The 16,619-nt window shown below is 33.5% G+C and overlaps 1 protein-coding gene across 9 annotated transcripts in view; it reads left to right on the plus strand.

Annotated features, from left to right (window-relative positions):
- Positions 1–3,331: 3,331 nt before the first annotated feature.
- The window catches only part of LOC101000074 (serine/threonine-protein kinase TNNI3K), a 309,317-nt gene continuing 296,029 nt past the window's right edge, over positions 3,332–16,619 (plus strand). For 4 of the 9 annotated variants that reach the window (XM_017962532.3, XM_017962535.3, XM_017962539.3 and 1 more), the window contains exons 1-4: positions 3,343–3,580; positions 4,190–4,298; positions 15,110–15,195; positions 16,331–16,428. In XM_017962532.3, coding sequence (XP_017818021.1) covers positions 3,541–3,580; positions 4,190–4,298; positions 15,110–15,195; positions 16,331–16,428 — 333 coding nt within the window. In that variant the 5' untranslated portion in view covers positions 3,343–3,540. Of the gene's footprint in view, positions 3,581–4,189; positions 4,299–15,109; positions 15,196–16,330; positions 16,429–16,619 lie in introns of all 9 variants that reach the window. The other 5 variants (XM_017962538.3, XM_009211007.4, XM_021943016.2 and 2 more) reach the window with 4 other exon arrangements.

The following is a 16,619-nucleotide window of genomic DNA, read 5'->3' on the forward strand; positions in this document are numbered from 1 at the left end:
TTGCATTATTTGTTTTATATTTTTCCATAATTTTTAAAATTAATATTTTGTTAGAATTGTTTTAAGTTTACAAAAAAAATGGATCAGAAAGTACAGTTACTATATACTCCCCCTACACACACACAATTTTTCTTATTAACATTTACATAGCATATTTGTTAATATTAATGAACCAATATTGATATATGATTTTAACTAAAGTCTATAGTTTATGTTAGTGTTGTGTAGTTCTACGAGTTTTGCCAGATGAATAATGTCATGTATCCACCATTACAGTATAATACAGAATATTTCTCTACTCTAAAGATTCCCTGTGCTCCACCTACTCATCTCCTCCTCTCTCTCCTCTACCCGTGTAACCACTGATCTTTTTACTGTTTCTATAGTTTTGCCTTTTCCAAAATGTCATATAGTTGAAATTACACAGTATGTAGCCTTATCAGACTGGCTTATTCCACTTAGTGATATACATTTAAAGTTCTTCCATGACTTTTCATGGCTCCTTTCTTTCTACTGCTGAATAATCTTCCATATTCTGGGTATACCACAGTTTGTTTCTCCATTCACTTATGATGGAATATGTTGGTTGGTTCAATTTTTTGTGAATCACTTTTAGAATATGAGACTATACTTGCACAGCCAAATCATTTATTGCCCCAGGAGTTACCACAGGATGGAACTCTTTGAGAATCTGAAGTAAATCTTTCTTTTGTTTTTATTCTACTTATCTCTTTTCTCTTGCATGAAATTCAAAGGTAAAAAAAAATTCTGTTAAGTAGGCATCTCACTTTAAGTAACCTTAAAATAGTGCTTCTTAAATGATGCTCCATGTAGCGTCTACATTAGAATCATCAGAGTAACTTGTTAAAGCTCAGATTCCTGGACTCTACTCTTGATCTACTGAATCAGAATTTCTGGGGATGGAACCTAGGTTTCTATTTTTTTAAACAAAGCTCCTCATGTTGCCTATCCTCACTAAAGTTTGAAAGCAGACTGCTTTTGTAATCAAGTTGTCTTTTTTAAAATGTATGATATAACATGCTTTCTCCACTTTTGGACGTCTCAGGACTGGGGAGAGTAGGATTCAAGTTAGAGTATGTGACCAACTCTTTATCAGAAAGAAGTAATTTTTACAGAAATGTACTGAGTATCAGGGAAAATATTTTTTGATTCTATGTTGTTTCTTTCCAACATTCTTTGGAAAAGGAATGCAAGGATATTATCCTGGACCATTTACTTTTTCCAGCATTTCTTCATCAGGCCGAAGGTACCCAGAAAAAATTACTCTAGTACCTCAAACCATTACCTAGATCCAAATTCTTAAGAAGGGCTTATCGATAAAGATTGTTTCTTTCAAACCAGGAAACAGTTATAGTTCAATAATGGTTAATATTTTGGGTAATATTTTGAGTAATTTTCTGCATTTCTTATATTGCTATCCTTCCATTTTTTTTCCAGCAAAATGTATTGCGTTAGAATGTGGGGGAGTTCAGCTGAGTTCCTGATTGGATTTTCAAACTCGTAGCAGAAATCACACCTTTGAAAGCCAAAACTTTCATTTGTAAAATGGCTTTTTAAGAGAATAAAAGTATTCTTGAAAAGCAAAAGGAAAAATTCTAAAAAGCAGTACATCAGACTTGTGTCCCAAGCAGGAAATTAGAAACACAATGGAAGATGATATAAGAGCTAATTTTTCCTCCATATGTAGAAAAGATACATGTACACACACACACACACACACACACATTGATGGAAGATCTGAGATATTAGAGACAAATAAGAAAAGAGATGAAGAAAAATATAGTTGTCCTCTAGAAGGCTCCCATCTTTGTCCCTCTGGCTTCAGAGTATAGAAACCATGACTATTTTAAGAAACCAAGAGGAGAAAGAGCTGGTGCATTATTTCCCAAGGTAAAGCCCTGGGAGATTGCAAGCCTTTTAAAGAAGGCTATCCAGTATGGTCTTCAAGATAAGGAAGAAAGAAGAGATTAAGCAGGAAGGTCCCTGAACAAAACAAAGACTTTCCAAACTGAGAAAATGGGGGTCACATAAGTGCTTAGAGAAAGCTGGTGGAACTGAAGATGTCTGGCCTTCAAACAAGGAGAATGTAGAGTGTATGGACCAAGGTAACTAGATGCCACTGCAGTACAGCAAGTATTAACAGCTGTGGTAGGCATGTACTGATAAAAAGGGAAAAGGAGAATACGTCCAGGTGAGGACAAAGTGTCTATGAAGCCAGGTACCTGATGCGCCAACTGTATCTTATCAGTCTGGAAGCCTTACCTCTGAAACTTTGATTACTTTTGCTGAGCAAAAGATGTGCTGAATCCTAACTTTGCCTAAGTATTTATTCAAAAAGAGAGTTGTTTGAACATTTAACTATAGAAAATATGAAATCCATATCTGTTAAGTTAAAGCTATATCCTTTGGATGTGAATCTGAAGATTAAAGTTTATACTTTCTAGGTATAAGAAGATTATCTGAAATAAATATACAGTGAAAAATTTAATGTTTTCTTTCTGGGTTTCCCGTTTATTCTCCATCATAGCCTGGGTTCTTTATATCAGTAGAAATATGCATACAATATGCACACAAAGAGAAATGTCCCCATAAAGTAAATGGAAGGTGCATGAAAGAGAAATTCTGAAAGACAAATCAATAATATCTAGCTTGGATGTTAGAATCACATGGTCATAATTGATTCCAGACTTCCAGCGTACTAGCAACTCTGTGTTTTCTCATCCATAATTTGTGAATAATATCTACCTAGCAGCACTGCATGAGATTAAATAATGAAATATATGTAAAGCACTTAGACTAGGGTCTGACACATAGCAAATGCTCAATCTTCTTAATCATATTGTTCTTGTCATTTATTATTTTATGAATTGCTATTTGTAGAACTTAATGTCTTAGATTCTTATCTATGATTCTTATGGTCAGAATATTCAACAACAGTATAAATCTTGGTCTATGTTGAGAATTTCTTCATACAAACATAATTATGTAGCTCTTATATAGGCCAAATTTACATTCATTTCTATTAGTTATATGCCAGAGATTATGAGTTTTTATTATTTATTTATTTATGTAGACACATTCTATTACTACTTTTTACCAACTGCCATTATTTTGGCTTAGGAGAAAATGATCTTGAAAGAAGGTCTGGGTAGTTTTAATAGCTCTTTTGTGAACTTCAAATGTAACTGAATAACTTTCTAGATTTATCTGTTAAATAAATGGTCCATGAAAGTATGTACGGGTAGATAATTGATGGAAGCAAATAATCCTATTGAAACATTTGCTATTTATTTTTGATACAGTTCTTTTAAACAGACTGATTAGTTCCCTTTATGATTTCACCCTTGAAAGCACACACGATTTTGTTCTTTGTCATTGTTGCATGACATTCCATTTGGCAGTTGGGCTTATTTTTAGCCAGACTATCAAAGTATTTTTCAACTGGGCTGTCACTGCACTTGAACTTGGAATCTTATAACTTGAAGAACTGCCCTGGAGAAAAGAAGAAACTTATAATAAATGGGAAATTATAAATCTAGACCAACCCAAACTTGTACTGGTAATTATTCTAATTATTCTTATTTCCTTAAATGTAACATGGTTCAATTACAGTTACTGATAACTAACAACTCATTGGAATATGTGTTAATTTGTATACAGAAGATAAGGCAGCATGTTATGTGAAAGTCTTTGAAAAACTATCTGAACTCAATTTTTTTTTTCTGAAGATCTTTATAGGAAACAATAAATGTCTTACAAAAATATTACTTTAGTTCCTTGGTATAATGTTACAGAAAAAAAACTTGGAATAATGCTGAATGTAGGGATTTTAGAATTATATCTTAAGTATCTAGTATTTAAAACCTAAAAACCGTCTTGCAACTAGAGATTGCTGTAATTAAAATGCAATAAAATCAAATGAAATAAGTCAAATATATTTTTCTATGTAAATATATTATCCAATAACAAATGGATTCTTAATTACTACAATTCAATATGATTGCATTTTAAATATAAACATCTGCATTTTAAACTCACAATCAGTAATTTAAATTAAGTATTGTAGATTCTAGAATAAAAACAGTTTTGATTACTTGTATATTATGATCTGTGTCTACATTTTGCAAAACACAACTATAAATTCATCTCATTTGTTCTTCTTTACTAGATGAATGGAAGAAAAAAGTCAGTGAATCATATGTTATCACAATAGAAAGATTAGAAGATGACCTGCAGATCAAGGAAAAAGAACTGACAGAACTAAGGCATATATTTAGGTAAAGTTGTAAGAGTTATTTCTTTGTATAAGTGTCTACAGTATTCACCTTATTTTTTAAAATATCTGTGTATTTTTTAAACCTGTAGAACCTCAGACAAAAGCAGTCATGTTCTAAGCCTTAGGATGTCAGATTATCTCTTTTTGACCACTCATATCACTCTCAAAATGTAAACATAATGTCTCACCTCCTTAAAAATATGACTTGTAATATGCCATCATTAAAGTTTAAAAATAAGAACCTAAGGGCTAGCCTTTGAATGCAAGCTATTGTTGATCTCAATAATCTCTGGAATTAGATCATTCTTGTAAACCATGCCAGCAATGAAAAGCAAGATTTTTCTTCCCATATAGTGGTTGCATATTGGCCACATTGTTCTCTTTGAACTATGATGGTAAGTCCAATTTTAACAAAGCCTCTGGTCTCTTGACATTGAAAGGCTGTCCCTTAATGGAACTGAGTATCATTCTGCCCCTGAACAATCATAAAACAACATATAATATTGCCTTCAGGATTTCAGTAGGTTTTGTTCCATGATAACAAGAGAAAAATAATCTAAGACAGTGTCACAACCTTGGAAGACACAAAATGTTCAGAAAAGAGGAGCAAGACCCTTATATACACAAAAAGCCTTCTGGTTAAATTGAATCTGACATTGAGAAACTAGATGCCCATTAGAGGGTCAAGAAAGTTACCTGCCTGCCTAAGGAAAAGTTCCACATATGCCAATTAGTCATGTTCATTTACAGCTGTGTTACGTAATGCACTCATCACTCCCTCTATTTTACTTAGGAAACAAGTGTAAAGCAATGACCAAATGTCATATCTTTAAAACAAAATTTTAGATACCATAAACATATAAATATCACATAACTGGCAAATAAAATCATCCATGTATAATATAGTTTATATGAAATTTGTCAGTGGATTTAACAAGGCTTTCACAAGTGTTCAACTTATGGTTCAAAAAATAATTGATTCTCTCTATAGTTTGGCCCAAGATGATGAACTCAACAGTGACACTTGTGATGACATACCACTGATCTGACTTTTGCAAGTAGTATCACATGCTGAGATATGGAATAACATTTGAAATTCCTATAGAAATATAACGGGTACATTAGTATAGGAGAATTATAAGTATGTATGTGTTTTGTTGGAAAAATATGAATATAGAACTTAATCATAAACATCCAGCTCTTATTGACTTAAATAAATACGCTAAATGAAATGTGATTACATTGAAGAAATGTTCCTCAACTTTTAAAGGTCAAAGCCTCAGTTATTTAGTATTTTTTTTAATTTAGAAAGTATTGCACAAATAGGTCAAGGTTAGCTTAAACTAGATGTATCCAAACCTGAATATTAGGCTTAACAATGGATTTGAGATGTAAGGTTCTTTCTCATACCACATCAACAACTACAACCTGTCTTGACAACTGCCATAACGGACTTTTCCTATGTTTCTACTAAATGCAACAAATGTGACCTGTTTTCTCATTAGCATTGGGGGTGAGAGGCAGAAATCTGTGTCAGGGAGCTTACAGTCCAGAATTTGTTCAGTGTCAGCTCATATTCAAGTGTTGTTCCAGATACATCAAATACAAGACATTATTTATCTATCATATGTAGATTGTTGTCATTTCATGTGTGCCCAATAATATTAACTCTAGTGGATGATAAACTAAGGATTAGAGACAAGGCGTTGGGAGTTGTCAAATCACATGGTCAGTAAATTCTGGAATGTGACTTATGTCAAGGTCTGCCCGACTCCATAGATAGTGCTCTTCCTACTATACCCTGCTTACAAAAACAAGATTTAGGACCTGATGTATTCATTGATTTTTTGAATCATTATAGATAAAAAGCATAGTTAAGTAAAGGTGTGTAGGCAACAATGAATGAGTACCATATAAAGTTTAGGAAAAGTGAGAAAAAATAATATCTTGACCATATTATCTGAGTTGAGTAAGAAAGCTATGCGAATCAATGTAAGAATTTTGGAGTCATACAAACATGGTTTTAAATACAGCTTCCTCTATTTATAAGCTGTATGTCCATGGATATGTTTTTTAATCTCCTTAATCCTCATTTCCATCTATAAAATGAGGTGAATAATAATTACCTCACAGGATATTTTCAAAATGAGGTAAATTAAATACTAAGTACAGAGCCCAACACATAGTAAGCATTGAATAATTAGAAATTTATATTATCATGATTGATTAGATAAATAACGACAATTTAAAGAACAGAAGCCTTTATCATAAAGTTAGAGTAACAAATAGCTTATTAAAAGTTAGAAAGAATGAAAGTTTTTATGAAGAGGACTATTTCAAAATTAAAATGTAAAGTATTAGCACAGTTTAGGATGATTCCAAAATCTGAAATGTAGCTTTTAATGATTTTGATTGAAAGGTATTTGAAGAATTTTGAGACTAGAGTATTAGAAGGCTCATCAAAATGGCTATCAAATTTACTGAGGATAACGGTTAGACATTTTTGGAGAGAAAGACCAATAACCTGGTCGTGATGACATTAAAGAAGCTACAGAATGTGATGATAAGGAAGTTGAGGAGAGGATTATCCAGTCTAGAATGATGTTTCTGCAAGAACTAGGGGCCTCTTATGTTAATGGAGATGGAGACTGTAGTACTTGCCAAAATTTTAGATTCCATGACTCCACCCTTTATCAAATGAATCAGAATCTCTGGAGATGTCTTCCAAGAACCTGAATGTTTAACAAACTCCCCAGATAAAACTATGCATAATAAAAGTGATACTTCTAAAGTTTGAAAACTATACTTCTAGAAAGATATCCAAGTTGCACTGAGAACTCTTTACCTGAGGTGATATTAGTGAAGGGATGAGGAATATGGGAACAGAAAGAAAGCAACTGATAAGGTCTACAGAGAGTCAAGAGAACCAAAAAACAAACAAGCAAAAACAGAATAATATGCTTTTGTCTGATTTCGTCAAAGTAGATAGCATAATCTGGGACAGAAAAGTCAATTGCTTCCAGGGCAGAGTTCTAAGTGTTTTCTTTTCTTTGGAATAAAATGATGGATGAAAGAAAGAAAAGAATAGTGTGCTGAGAATATAAATTGTCTTACTTACTCATTCACCAAATTTTAAAGGTAGTTGGGAAGAGCAAACATAACGTTGTATGAAATGACATTTAAATGAGTATCTAGAGCATTATAGCTGCTGAATAAATGTTAGAATCTCATTACTCACCCTTATTTATTTCTCTTATAATATAAAGAGCATTTCTATGATAAGCGATTATGTTATGTTGCCTGACATCAGCCTTTCTCTAAACATTTAGATAGCAAGGAGACTGTATACAATGCCCAAAATGGAACGTTGAACATTAACACTAGCGTCAAAGGTAAAGGATCACTGATGTAAACAGAGTTTTTCATTTGCTAACCAATTTCTTTATGACATTCTTGGTAGATGCTAATTTCATTCATTATAAGATATTTTTCACCACATAATACACCATTGCTCTATTAGCTCGAATACACAATCTTCCTGACATAGCTTTTACCCACAATATAATAAACAGCAATATAGAACTAAATGTAAGACAGAAAGAGCTAAATAATTATCCTGCTTATGCCAATTTATAGCAGCTTTGGAATGGCAGCTTGATATGGGAAAGAAGGGAAATGGAAATGGAATGTTCTTTCATCTTCTGCTGTAAAGTTGCTACTCACTCACAACTTTGGACATTTGTTTAGGTAATGGATTGGTGGCAGGAAGAAATGAAGAAAAAGAGAAGGCAGGAGGAGAAGGAAAGACAGAAAAGGGCACCTTAGAGTACCATTGTCTGATTATATCCTCCTTGGTGCTGCCTCTAATCTTTATCAACATAATAACACTTACTACATGGTGGTGTTCTTATCCATTTATAGGTCTATCTCCCCACTAGTATATGTGTTCACTAAAGGCAGCGTTTTTTTCTTATTTAACCTTATTTATATTTGTATTTATTTGTGAAACAAACTAATAACTTAGTACTTACCATATGCCAGAAATGCTTCTCTATATCTTTTTGTGCATCAGCTTATATAATCCTAATGGTGTATATGTAAAGTGCTTTAGCACAGTGTCTGACACATGGCCAAACCTCAGAAATGTTTATTAACACTTAATCATTATTGTTTATGTTAACATCCCTCTGAAGTAAGTGTTGCAATTGCCATGTTATACCTGGAGAAAATGAGGCTAATCAAATTAAACTGGCTTGAACTAGATTAAACAATTTGTATGATTTACCTAGGATTACACCCATCTTTATTTGATTTAAAAATGTATCATATTAATAATCTTGGTTATGAATATTATACAACCTTTTTGAAAAGATTATGGAAGTGATGGCTCTCCATATGTGACTTAAAACGTTTTCATTTAAATTATTTTGTTTCAATAGTTTTTATCATAATAAATTTTAAGACTATGTTTTGCTAATTTCATTGTCAGGCCAACTTTGTGTCTGCTTAATCTATAATATAATATGTAAAACTATGAGAATATTCCAGAAAAGTTATAATTTTCTTTTTCTTTTTTGAAACGGAGTCTCGCTCTGTTGCCCAGGCTGGATTGCAGCTGCGCGATCTCAGCTCATTGCAAGCTCCGCCTCCTAGGTTCATGCCATTCTCCTGCCTCAGCTTCCCAAGTAGAGCAGCTGCGACTACAGGCGCCCGCCACCAGGCCCGGCTAATTTTTTTGTATTTTTGGTAGAAACGGGGTTTCACCGTGTTGGCCAGGATGTTCTCAATCTCCTGACCTCGTGATCCGCTCTCCTCGGCCTCCCAAAGTGCTGGGATTACAGGCATGGGCCACCGCGGCTGGCCCAGAAAAGTCATAATTTTTAAACACTGTGACATCAACATAATCCAAAACAACCTGTATTTTTTTGGCATTGGGTAGATACATCTTGGTCAGTAATTACAGTGCTTCACTTTAAAACTGACTGGGTTTAATTATGTACAAAAAATGATCAAAAGAATGCTCTGTTCCATTAAAAAGTCAAAATGTATAGAGGAAATGAAAAAACATGTTTTCTGAGATATACCTTTTTGGACCTTTTCTCTCTGAAAAGTTCTGCTGAGGCCTGTTGCATTCCACTATACTCATCCTTAAATGAATTATCTTCTAAAATTATTTTTAGCACTATAGCCAACTATGAAATCTGGCTATTATAAGATGAATAGCTCTGGAAACTTTTCAAGCTGATCTTATTTAAGAGGAGTAGACCCTTTCTGTCAAACTACTAAGTAGGATATTGAAGGGGAAATGTCATCTTATAATTAACATAGAATGAAAATATTATTTAACATGTTTGGGTAGTGTGTTTTGCTAATTAGCCACAAAACAAAAAATAAGAATCATCAATAACAACAAAAAACCCGAAACCCAAAAGGAAACAAAGAATTCATAATGCCCTAAGCCAGTCTATTTCTCTAATTCGTTTCCTGTTTGTCCAGGTAAAACTATTTATGAACTATAATTTTACAGGAATATCTTGTGAAATCATTGAGAAGCAACCTGACCTCAATCTCTCTCTGTCTCTCTCTCTCTATCTCTCCCTATTGTTCTCCCTCTCCTTCTCCATCTCTAGCTTGCTATCTTTCTATCATTTTCTCTCCCCCTTACTCTTCCTTTCTTCTTCTCTTCCATCCTGTACTTCCATGATTCCTTTCTACTTTCCTATCCCTCTTTGGAAGAGCAAAACAATACAAAAAAAAAAAAAAAAAATAGTAAAAGTAATCAATATCGATGCCTTACTAGAAATAACTATTATAGCAGTTAATATTTATAACAGTTTTACAAACTCTAACTCATTTACACTTCACAACAATCTTATGAGGTAACAATTATTACATCAATTTTATGATACTTAGCTATTTTTGCTGTATCTGTCACTCTAACTCTATAATTGTTTATTGTATGAATGCCTGAATAAATGAACATACTTCACAGTATTAGTTTGCAGATTTTATTTGGAAGATATTGAACAAATATATTTCTGGATATTTCTTGGAGATATATATTAGAAACATATCTTATTATTTGTCTGCTTCTATTGCTTGGAGGGCATGGGGCAGGGAAGAATCTGCAATGAATAGGCAAGAAGTTGCAACTAGCCATTTGAAACTTAAATGATCAGTTTGGGAAACTAGACGACCCATAAAAAATCCTTACCTTCTTTTTACATTATTGGCTTTCCCCTAAGTTTTAACCAATGAATTAGCTTTAAAATGTATCTACCTGTCTGAATACCTTGGACAGCAGTGTGTTATTTTTTGGCCAACTGTTCAAATGTTACATTTTAATAAGTTCCCACTTGTGGTCATTCATGTCAGATATCTTCTTGAAAGGATGAGGTCATGAAAAAGAATTTTAATTGGATCACAAAACTGCACACTTTTCTGGGTAAAAGGTAAAGGCTAGGAAAAGAATTCATTATGCTACAAGAAAGAAAGTAACCTTTGGGTACAGAACTATCATTTTTAATGATTAAGAACAGCATTTACTATTAGAAATATATTCATAATAGTGGCTTTATTTTAATTAGGAACTTCATTCATGCCCCAGCATGCACGATGAACTCATTAGGATATGTTAAGTTACAGTGTGGCATGGCAGGTGATGAAAAATGTAAGGGGAAATTAAAAAATAAATTGAGCTTAGGGTATTAGAATACATAAGTGATGCTCAATTGGCAGTGAATTTGACATACACAGTTACTTTAGAAGAGGCAAAAGAAGAGAAAATGAAATTTCTCTCCTAGGAATGATTGCTTAAATATCTTGAATATTTTAATTACATGTTTCAAAACAGAAACGTTTGACTAGAAGTTAATGGGAAGTGAGAATTAGGATTCAAATATAGCCCCCAAAGTAACTCTCATTTTAAAAATGTACATTCCAGTTATTAAAGTTGAACTAAAAATTGTACTATTAAAATCACACTTGACTGCCAAATATTACAGAAGTCTATTCTCTGTTGATTCATTTTGTTGACATTAATAGAAGTTGCATCAGTTCAAGGAGGATATAATTCAAAAGGAGAACAAAAGCAACAAGGAGCAGCTCAGTTTAAAGCAAGGAACTCTAGGACTCTATACTGAGTCACTTATAGATGGTAAAGTCTAGTTCAAGATTCAGTTAGCTGAGGAATAATTGTTGAATAAAGAGTCATTAATCTTGCTTTCAATTTTATTTATGTAAATAATAAACATTTACTTAGTGCCTTTCTTTTTAAAAAATCAAGAATGGACCCTGGCATCTTGTATTTTCTGTTTATTCCATGTTCATTTGTTTTGCAAAGCTGATCAGAGTATTAGATATCAGGACTAACACAACAGTCAATTTCAGGATTTTATCTAGTATGTATATTTCCAGGACGGATGCATTCAAAGGATCTAGGAATTAGTGAGTAGTTTATATCAAGGAGACTCTTGAACACAACCTGAAGTGAGCCTTAAGAGCAGAAGTGAGGCATGTAGTAGGTGTTTAGTAGGTGTTGTGCCAGACTTATTGAACGGATCATCAAAGTTAGATCACAGAATAAGAAAGCAATTGAGTTTACCCTCTCAAATAAAGTGATTTTCATTTCAACTTTAACCGTTTTTCCCTCCTTTGCAGTTTTCATTCTTTGAATATCTCCACTGTTGAAAATACAGTAATATTAAAAGTTTGAGAGGTCAAGTTTAAATAAGAGAATCTCATGTGTAGTTCTGTGTTCTATGTATAATTTAAACTTTTCAGGGCGCCTTGATAAATAAAAATTATGACTAGAAAACAGACATCTGAAAGTAAACTCATTTCACTCACACCCAAAATCTCACATAGTATCTAAGGAGAAATTCAGGAAAATCCCTCCAAAAAGAAAGGTGGGGGGAAGTAGCATCTGATAAGATACTGGAAAAAAGAATATAATCCCAGTGTATTACAACTTCTGCCTGAAGCAAAGTTCTCTTGTACTCTGACTGGGTCAGATTTCACAGATAAAGGTCTAAACTCTGGTAAGGTACTGTGATATAGTCCCTGGTGAGAAGTGGAGTGATTCTATTAATGAAATCCTTGTCTTTGTCTGAACAAAGACCATTGCCCCAGGAGGGCCCTAGAGAGCCACAGGTAGCCTTTCAAAAGGAATGTAAAGCTAAAATTCTCGACCTCTTGAGGTCCATGATGCTCCCAGGACATTTTTCAGTAGAAATGAGATCATATCCTTGGCCTTACAGGTCAATTTCAAGCTGCCTCCTGCCTATTTAAATCTCTAGCAGCTTTAGAGAGATAGCATAGTCTTTGGTGAGTTAGCCAAAGTCTCATATCACTTGTAAAGTACTTACACTTGAAAGGTACTATAAATTCAGAACATTATCATCAAGGCACCCAGTTAAGAACATCAAAAGCTATTGGAATTTTAAAATAGAAAAAGAAAAAGTGCTATTCTCCAAGGTACTGCTAAAAAGAGAAAGGCTCTAAATCCAGGGTCATTGAAAAACCTCAGTGAAATGCTTTAATTAGAAATGGCAAGTCTTGTGGTTTGTTTCCACAGTCGTGGGAATACAGTATTCTCAAACTTTTTTTACCCTCCTACCTTTCTTGCTTTCTGTGTTTCCCTGCAGCAAAACATGTAGACAGCTTACTAATAGTGGAAAACACAACTCAACTTGCTTTGGAAAGCCTTTTGTAGAAGTACAATAAACTCCAGTGTTTATAAATGTTAATAATATAAGCAGGGAGTTTAGAATTTCATGAAGATAGTTAAGAATTTAACTCACTTCTATCAGCAATTTCCCTCAGCTCAAAGAATACTGCAATCAAAATCATTTCTGATGAAAGTACCACTGTTTCAAATGTCCACTTATAATAAAATGAGCCTACTTATAAATGATAGAGCTGTTTATGGTATTGCAGTAACTTCACAAAATAACATGATTCTTAGAAATGTGTAGTCTTTGGCTCAGCCAGGCTTTTAAACCCGCGAACCCAAATATATTATGGATGTCTTGGAAGAAAGTAAACTAGGTATTTGGAACACACTTGGAAATGAATTTACAGGTCGCAGAGGTCTTCTTTGTGGTTATGACTTCAAATAGTAGAGGTATTCGGCAGAGCTGAACTCTGCCTTTCAAGCTAGGTAGATTGGATTTTTCTCTTAAAGGTGGTAGGAAATCAGTGTCCATAAATAAAAAGGGAAAGAAAACTGTGACTGGAAACTGAGAATGTTGATGGACAATGATTCAGCTCTGAGCTGCTTTGGCTTTTCTTCCTTGGTCTTTCTATTGTCCAGCAAATGAAACATAGTATAAAACCACAAGAAAGAAAACAAAGTATTGGGTTGGGGGAGGTGAGAGAGGCCTTCTGATCCTAAGAAAAACTATGTAACCAGCAGCCTAAGCAAAACACAGAAGGATGGAAGGATGCACGTTCTTTTGAGCTAACCATAATGAACTTAATGGCAAATAGTGAAAGAAGAAAAAGCTTTGGAGCTCCTATGTAGCAATAAACCCCTGAGAAAATGCAGTTTTTCAGTATGTATGTCCAATGTTATATAGCAATACCTGTTATGTTTTGATGTTTTCAAAGTGGAAAAAATCATTTCATCAGCGTGGTAATCCTTGAAAGCCTTGTTCTTACAGTTACACCAGGATTCAAATCTTATCCTGATTCTGCCTCTTAAGTAGTTTGTTCTCTTTTTTCCAATTTGGGCAAATTATTTAACCTCTTTAAGCTTCAATTTCTTCAATTATAAAATGAGTAAAATAATATATGTGACAATACACATGACATTGTGCTGTGGTGAGGAATAAGTAAGGTTAAGTGCTTACTACAGTATCTGGCATGTGATATGTAATCAAAAAATGATTATTGCACTGTTGTTAACATTGCCAACTTCACTGTGAATATACAACTTTCTTTGTGAAGTATAACTCTTCGGGTAATTTTAGCATCATTTTTGTTGAGGCTCAGAAAATGACACCTCAAAATGAAAGCCCTACAAGCAGCCTTAGAAGCAAAACTTTCTCTCTGACCTCCTCCTGTCCTCTTGTCTCTGGCCCCTCATTTTCCCCAGAGGATAGCCATAGAGACTAGAATCCTTCTCCCCTCAAGGCAGGTCATAGAAACTAGAACTTACAGAGTTGTTCCTGTATCTTTGAGTCTTCATTCTGAAGGCTCTTATGTCTTGTGTGTCTTGTGCCTTTTAAAACTATGGTCAAATATATTTTATGCCTTTTCTTCTATTAATGTCCCTTTTGTCAGTTGATTTCAGCAAACCTTCAGAGAGGCAAAGGGGAAGGTCTTTCTTGTCTCCTATAATTTCATGTCATATTTGACTTTTCTTGGCCTTTTATATTTGATAACAATTTTCTGATTTCTGATTTTCTGATTTTAATAATAATCAATTTTATATATGTATTGTATAAGTATTCCCTACTAACAGTGACTCTCAGGTTCCTAGATTATGTCTGACCTTGGTTTTACTTGTCTTTAAAAAGTGGCACTAAATTCACTATTGTGACACCTAGTAGCTGTCAGTGATTCTGGAGCAACTATTGGAAACATAGTGTTATTTCTGGTGACATCATTACAATGTAAAACTACAGAATTTCCTCTCAATTTTAATTCTTCATATAGAGGGTTCAAGATTCTTTCTGTAAGTACAAAATAATCTTAGAAAAAATACATTTCTGAATTGATAGTAACAGAATTTGCATTTATAATTTTCAAATGAAAGACAATATGCTAAAAGATGAATTTTGTGATCATCTGTAAAATGTTTTTTTTCAGCTCTGATGAAGCCTTCAGTAAAGTCAATTTAAATTACCGCACTGAAAATGGGCTGTCTCTACTTCATTTATGTTGCATTTGTGGAGGTGAGTACTTGAAACTTAGTACTTCTTAAACTGGTTATATGTGTATATCATCAGTGACTTGAGCTGCTTAATAGTCTACAAGAGAATTCTATTCATGCTCAATTTTCTCTTCTGCTTTGCCTTTTCCAACCTTGATAATCTCAGTTTAGGCAGTAACTATCAGGCAGAATATTCCAATTGATTTAGCTTTAAATTTAAGCTTCATTGTGTTCCTACCGGAAACCAAGTCACTCAATTTGCTTGGAAATCAAAAATCTCTTTTCAATATTGGGCATGCCAGTCAGGGATTAACTTAAATTCAGAAGCAGTTAAAGATTCCCCCAAATAGCATCAAGCAGTTGCTTCACAATCTTCAACAAGGGTATGTGGAAAAGTGACAAATGCCAAAGATAAAATCTAAAAGTAAGGATTGATCAAAGTGAAGATTAAGAGTTTAATCTGGCTTACACTTAATTTGTTTTGTTTATTAATGTATCTCAAGCACTTTGAATGGTGTCTGGCATATAATATCCACTCAGTAAAGTTATTGAATTAATGAATGAACCATTAATATTTATTTTGTTAACCCAAACTAAATTCGTTGAACTTAACTTCTTAAAATGGAACAGAAATGAGTGTCAACTCTAACCATATTCCTTAACCATTTCTCCCAAACAAACCAAACAGACTCTACTTAACAGATTGTTCTCTCAACTTTAAATGTGCCTTCCCAACCTTGGTTATATCCTTCATATTTCTTTGATCTAAATAAGCTCTACTGTTAATAATGTTCAGATAAATCCTCTACAACTAGATTTTTTAATTTAAGCTTTTTCACTAATAGTTTATTATGGTGAATTCTCTTATGTGTTTATGTTTCAAAACCATCCGATGATGAGGATACTAAATAAAAAAATCTAAGACGAAGAATCAAAATACACAGCATTTGAATAAAGTTTTATAAACGGAAAAAACGGAAAAGAAATATCCCCTACTAAGTAAGGTTGCCAATTAATAGAAAACTTTACAAATGGCCTGCAGAACGGCAGCTTGACATTTTTAAACAGCTGTATGGCATTTATCATTAAGTCAAAGAGAGTCTTAAACTCACCCCATCCCCACAACGATTTAGCCTTCTTTCATTTTTCTCTTTAAGGCAACAAATCACATATTCGAACTCTTATGTTAAAAGGGCTCCGCCCATCTCGACTGTCAAGAAATGGATTTACAGCCTTGCATTTGGCAGTTTACAAGGTATGACACTTTAATTGCCATAATCACTGCTTTGGAACTAAGGATAATGTGTATCTTTAGGGTTGTTTTTTTTGGTTTTTTTTTTGTTTTTTTTTCCAAATTAGTAATTATGGAAAATTTTCAATGACCAGAGGCATTACATTACTAAAGGACTTCTTTCTCTTTATTGAGCAGATATCTTCTGTATACTA

Source organism: Papio anubis, chromosome 1 (assembly GCF_008728515.1).
Source record: "Papio anubis isolate 15944 chromosome 1, Panubis1.0, whole genome shotgun sequence".
Taxonomy (NCBI): domain Eukaryota; kingdom Metazoa; phylum Chordata; class Mammalia; order Primates; family Cercopithecidae; genus Papio; species Papio anubis.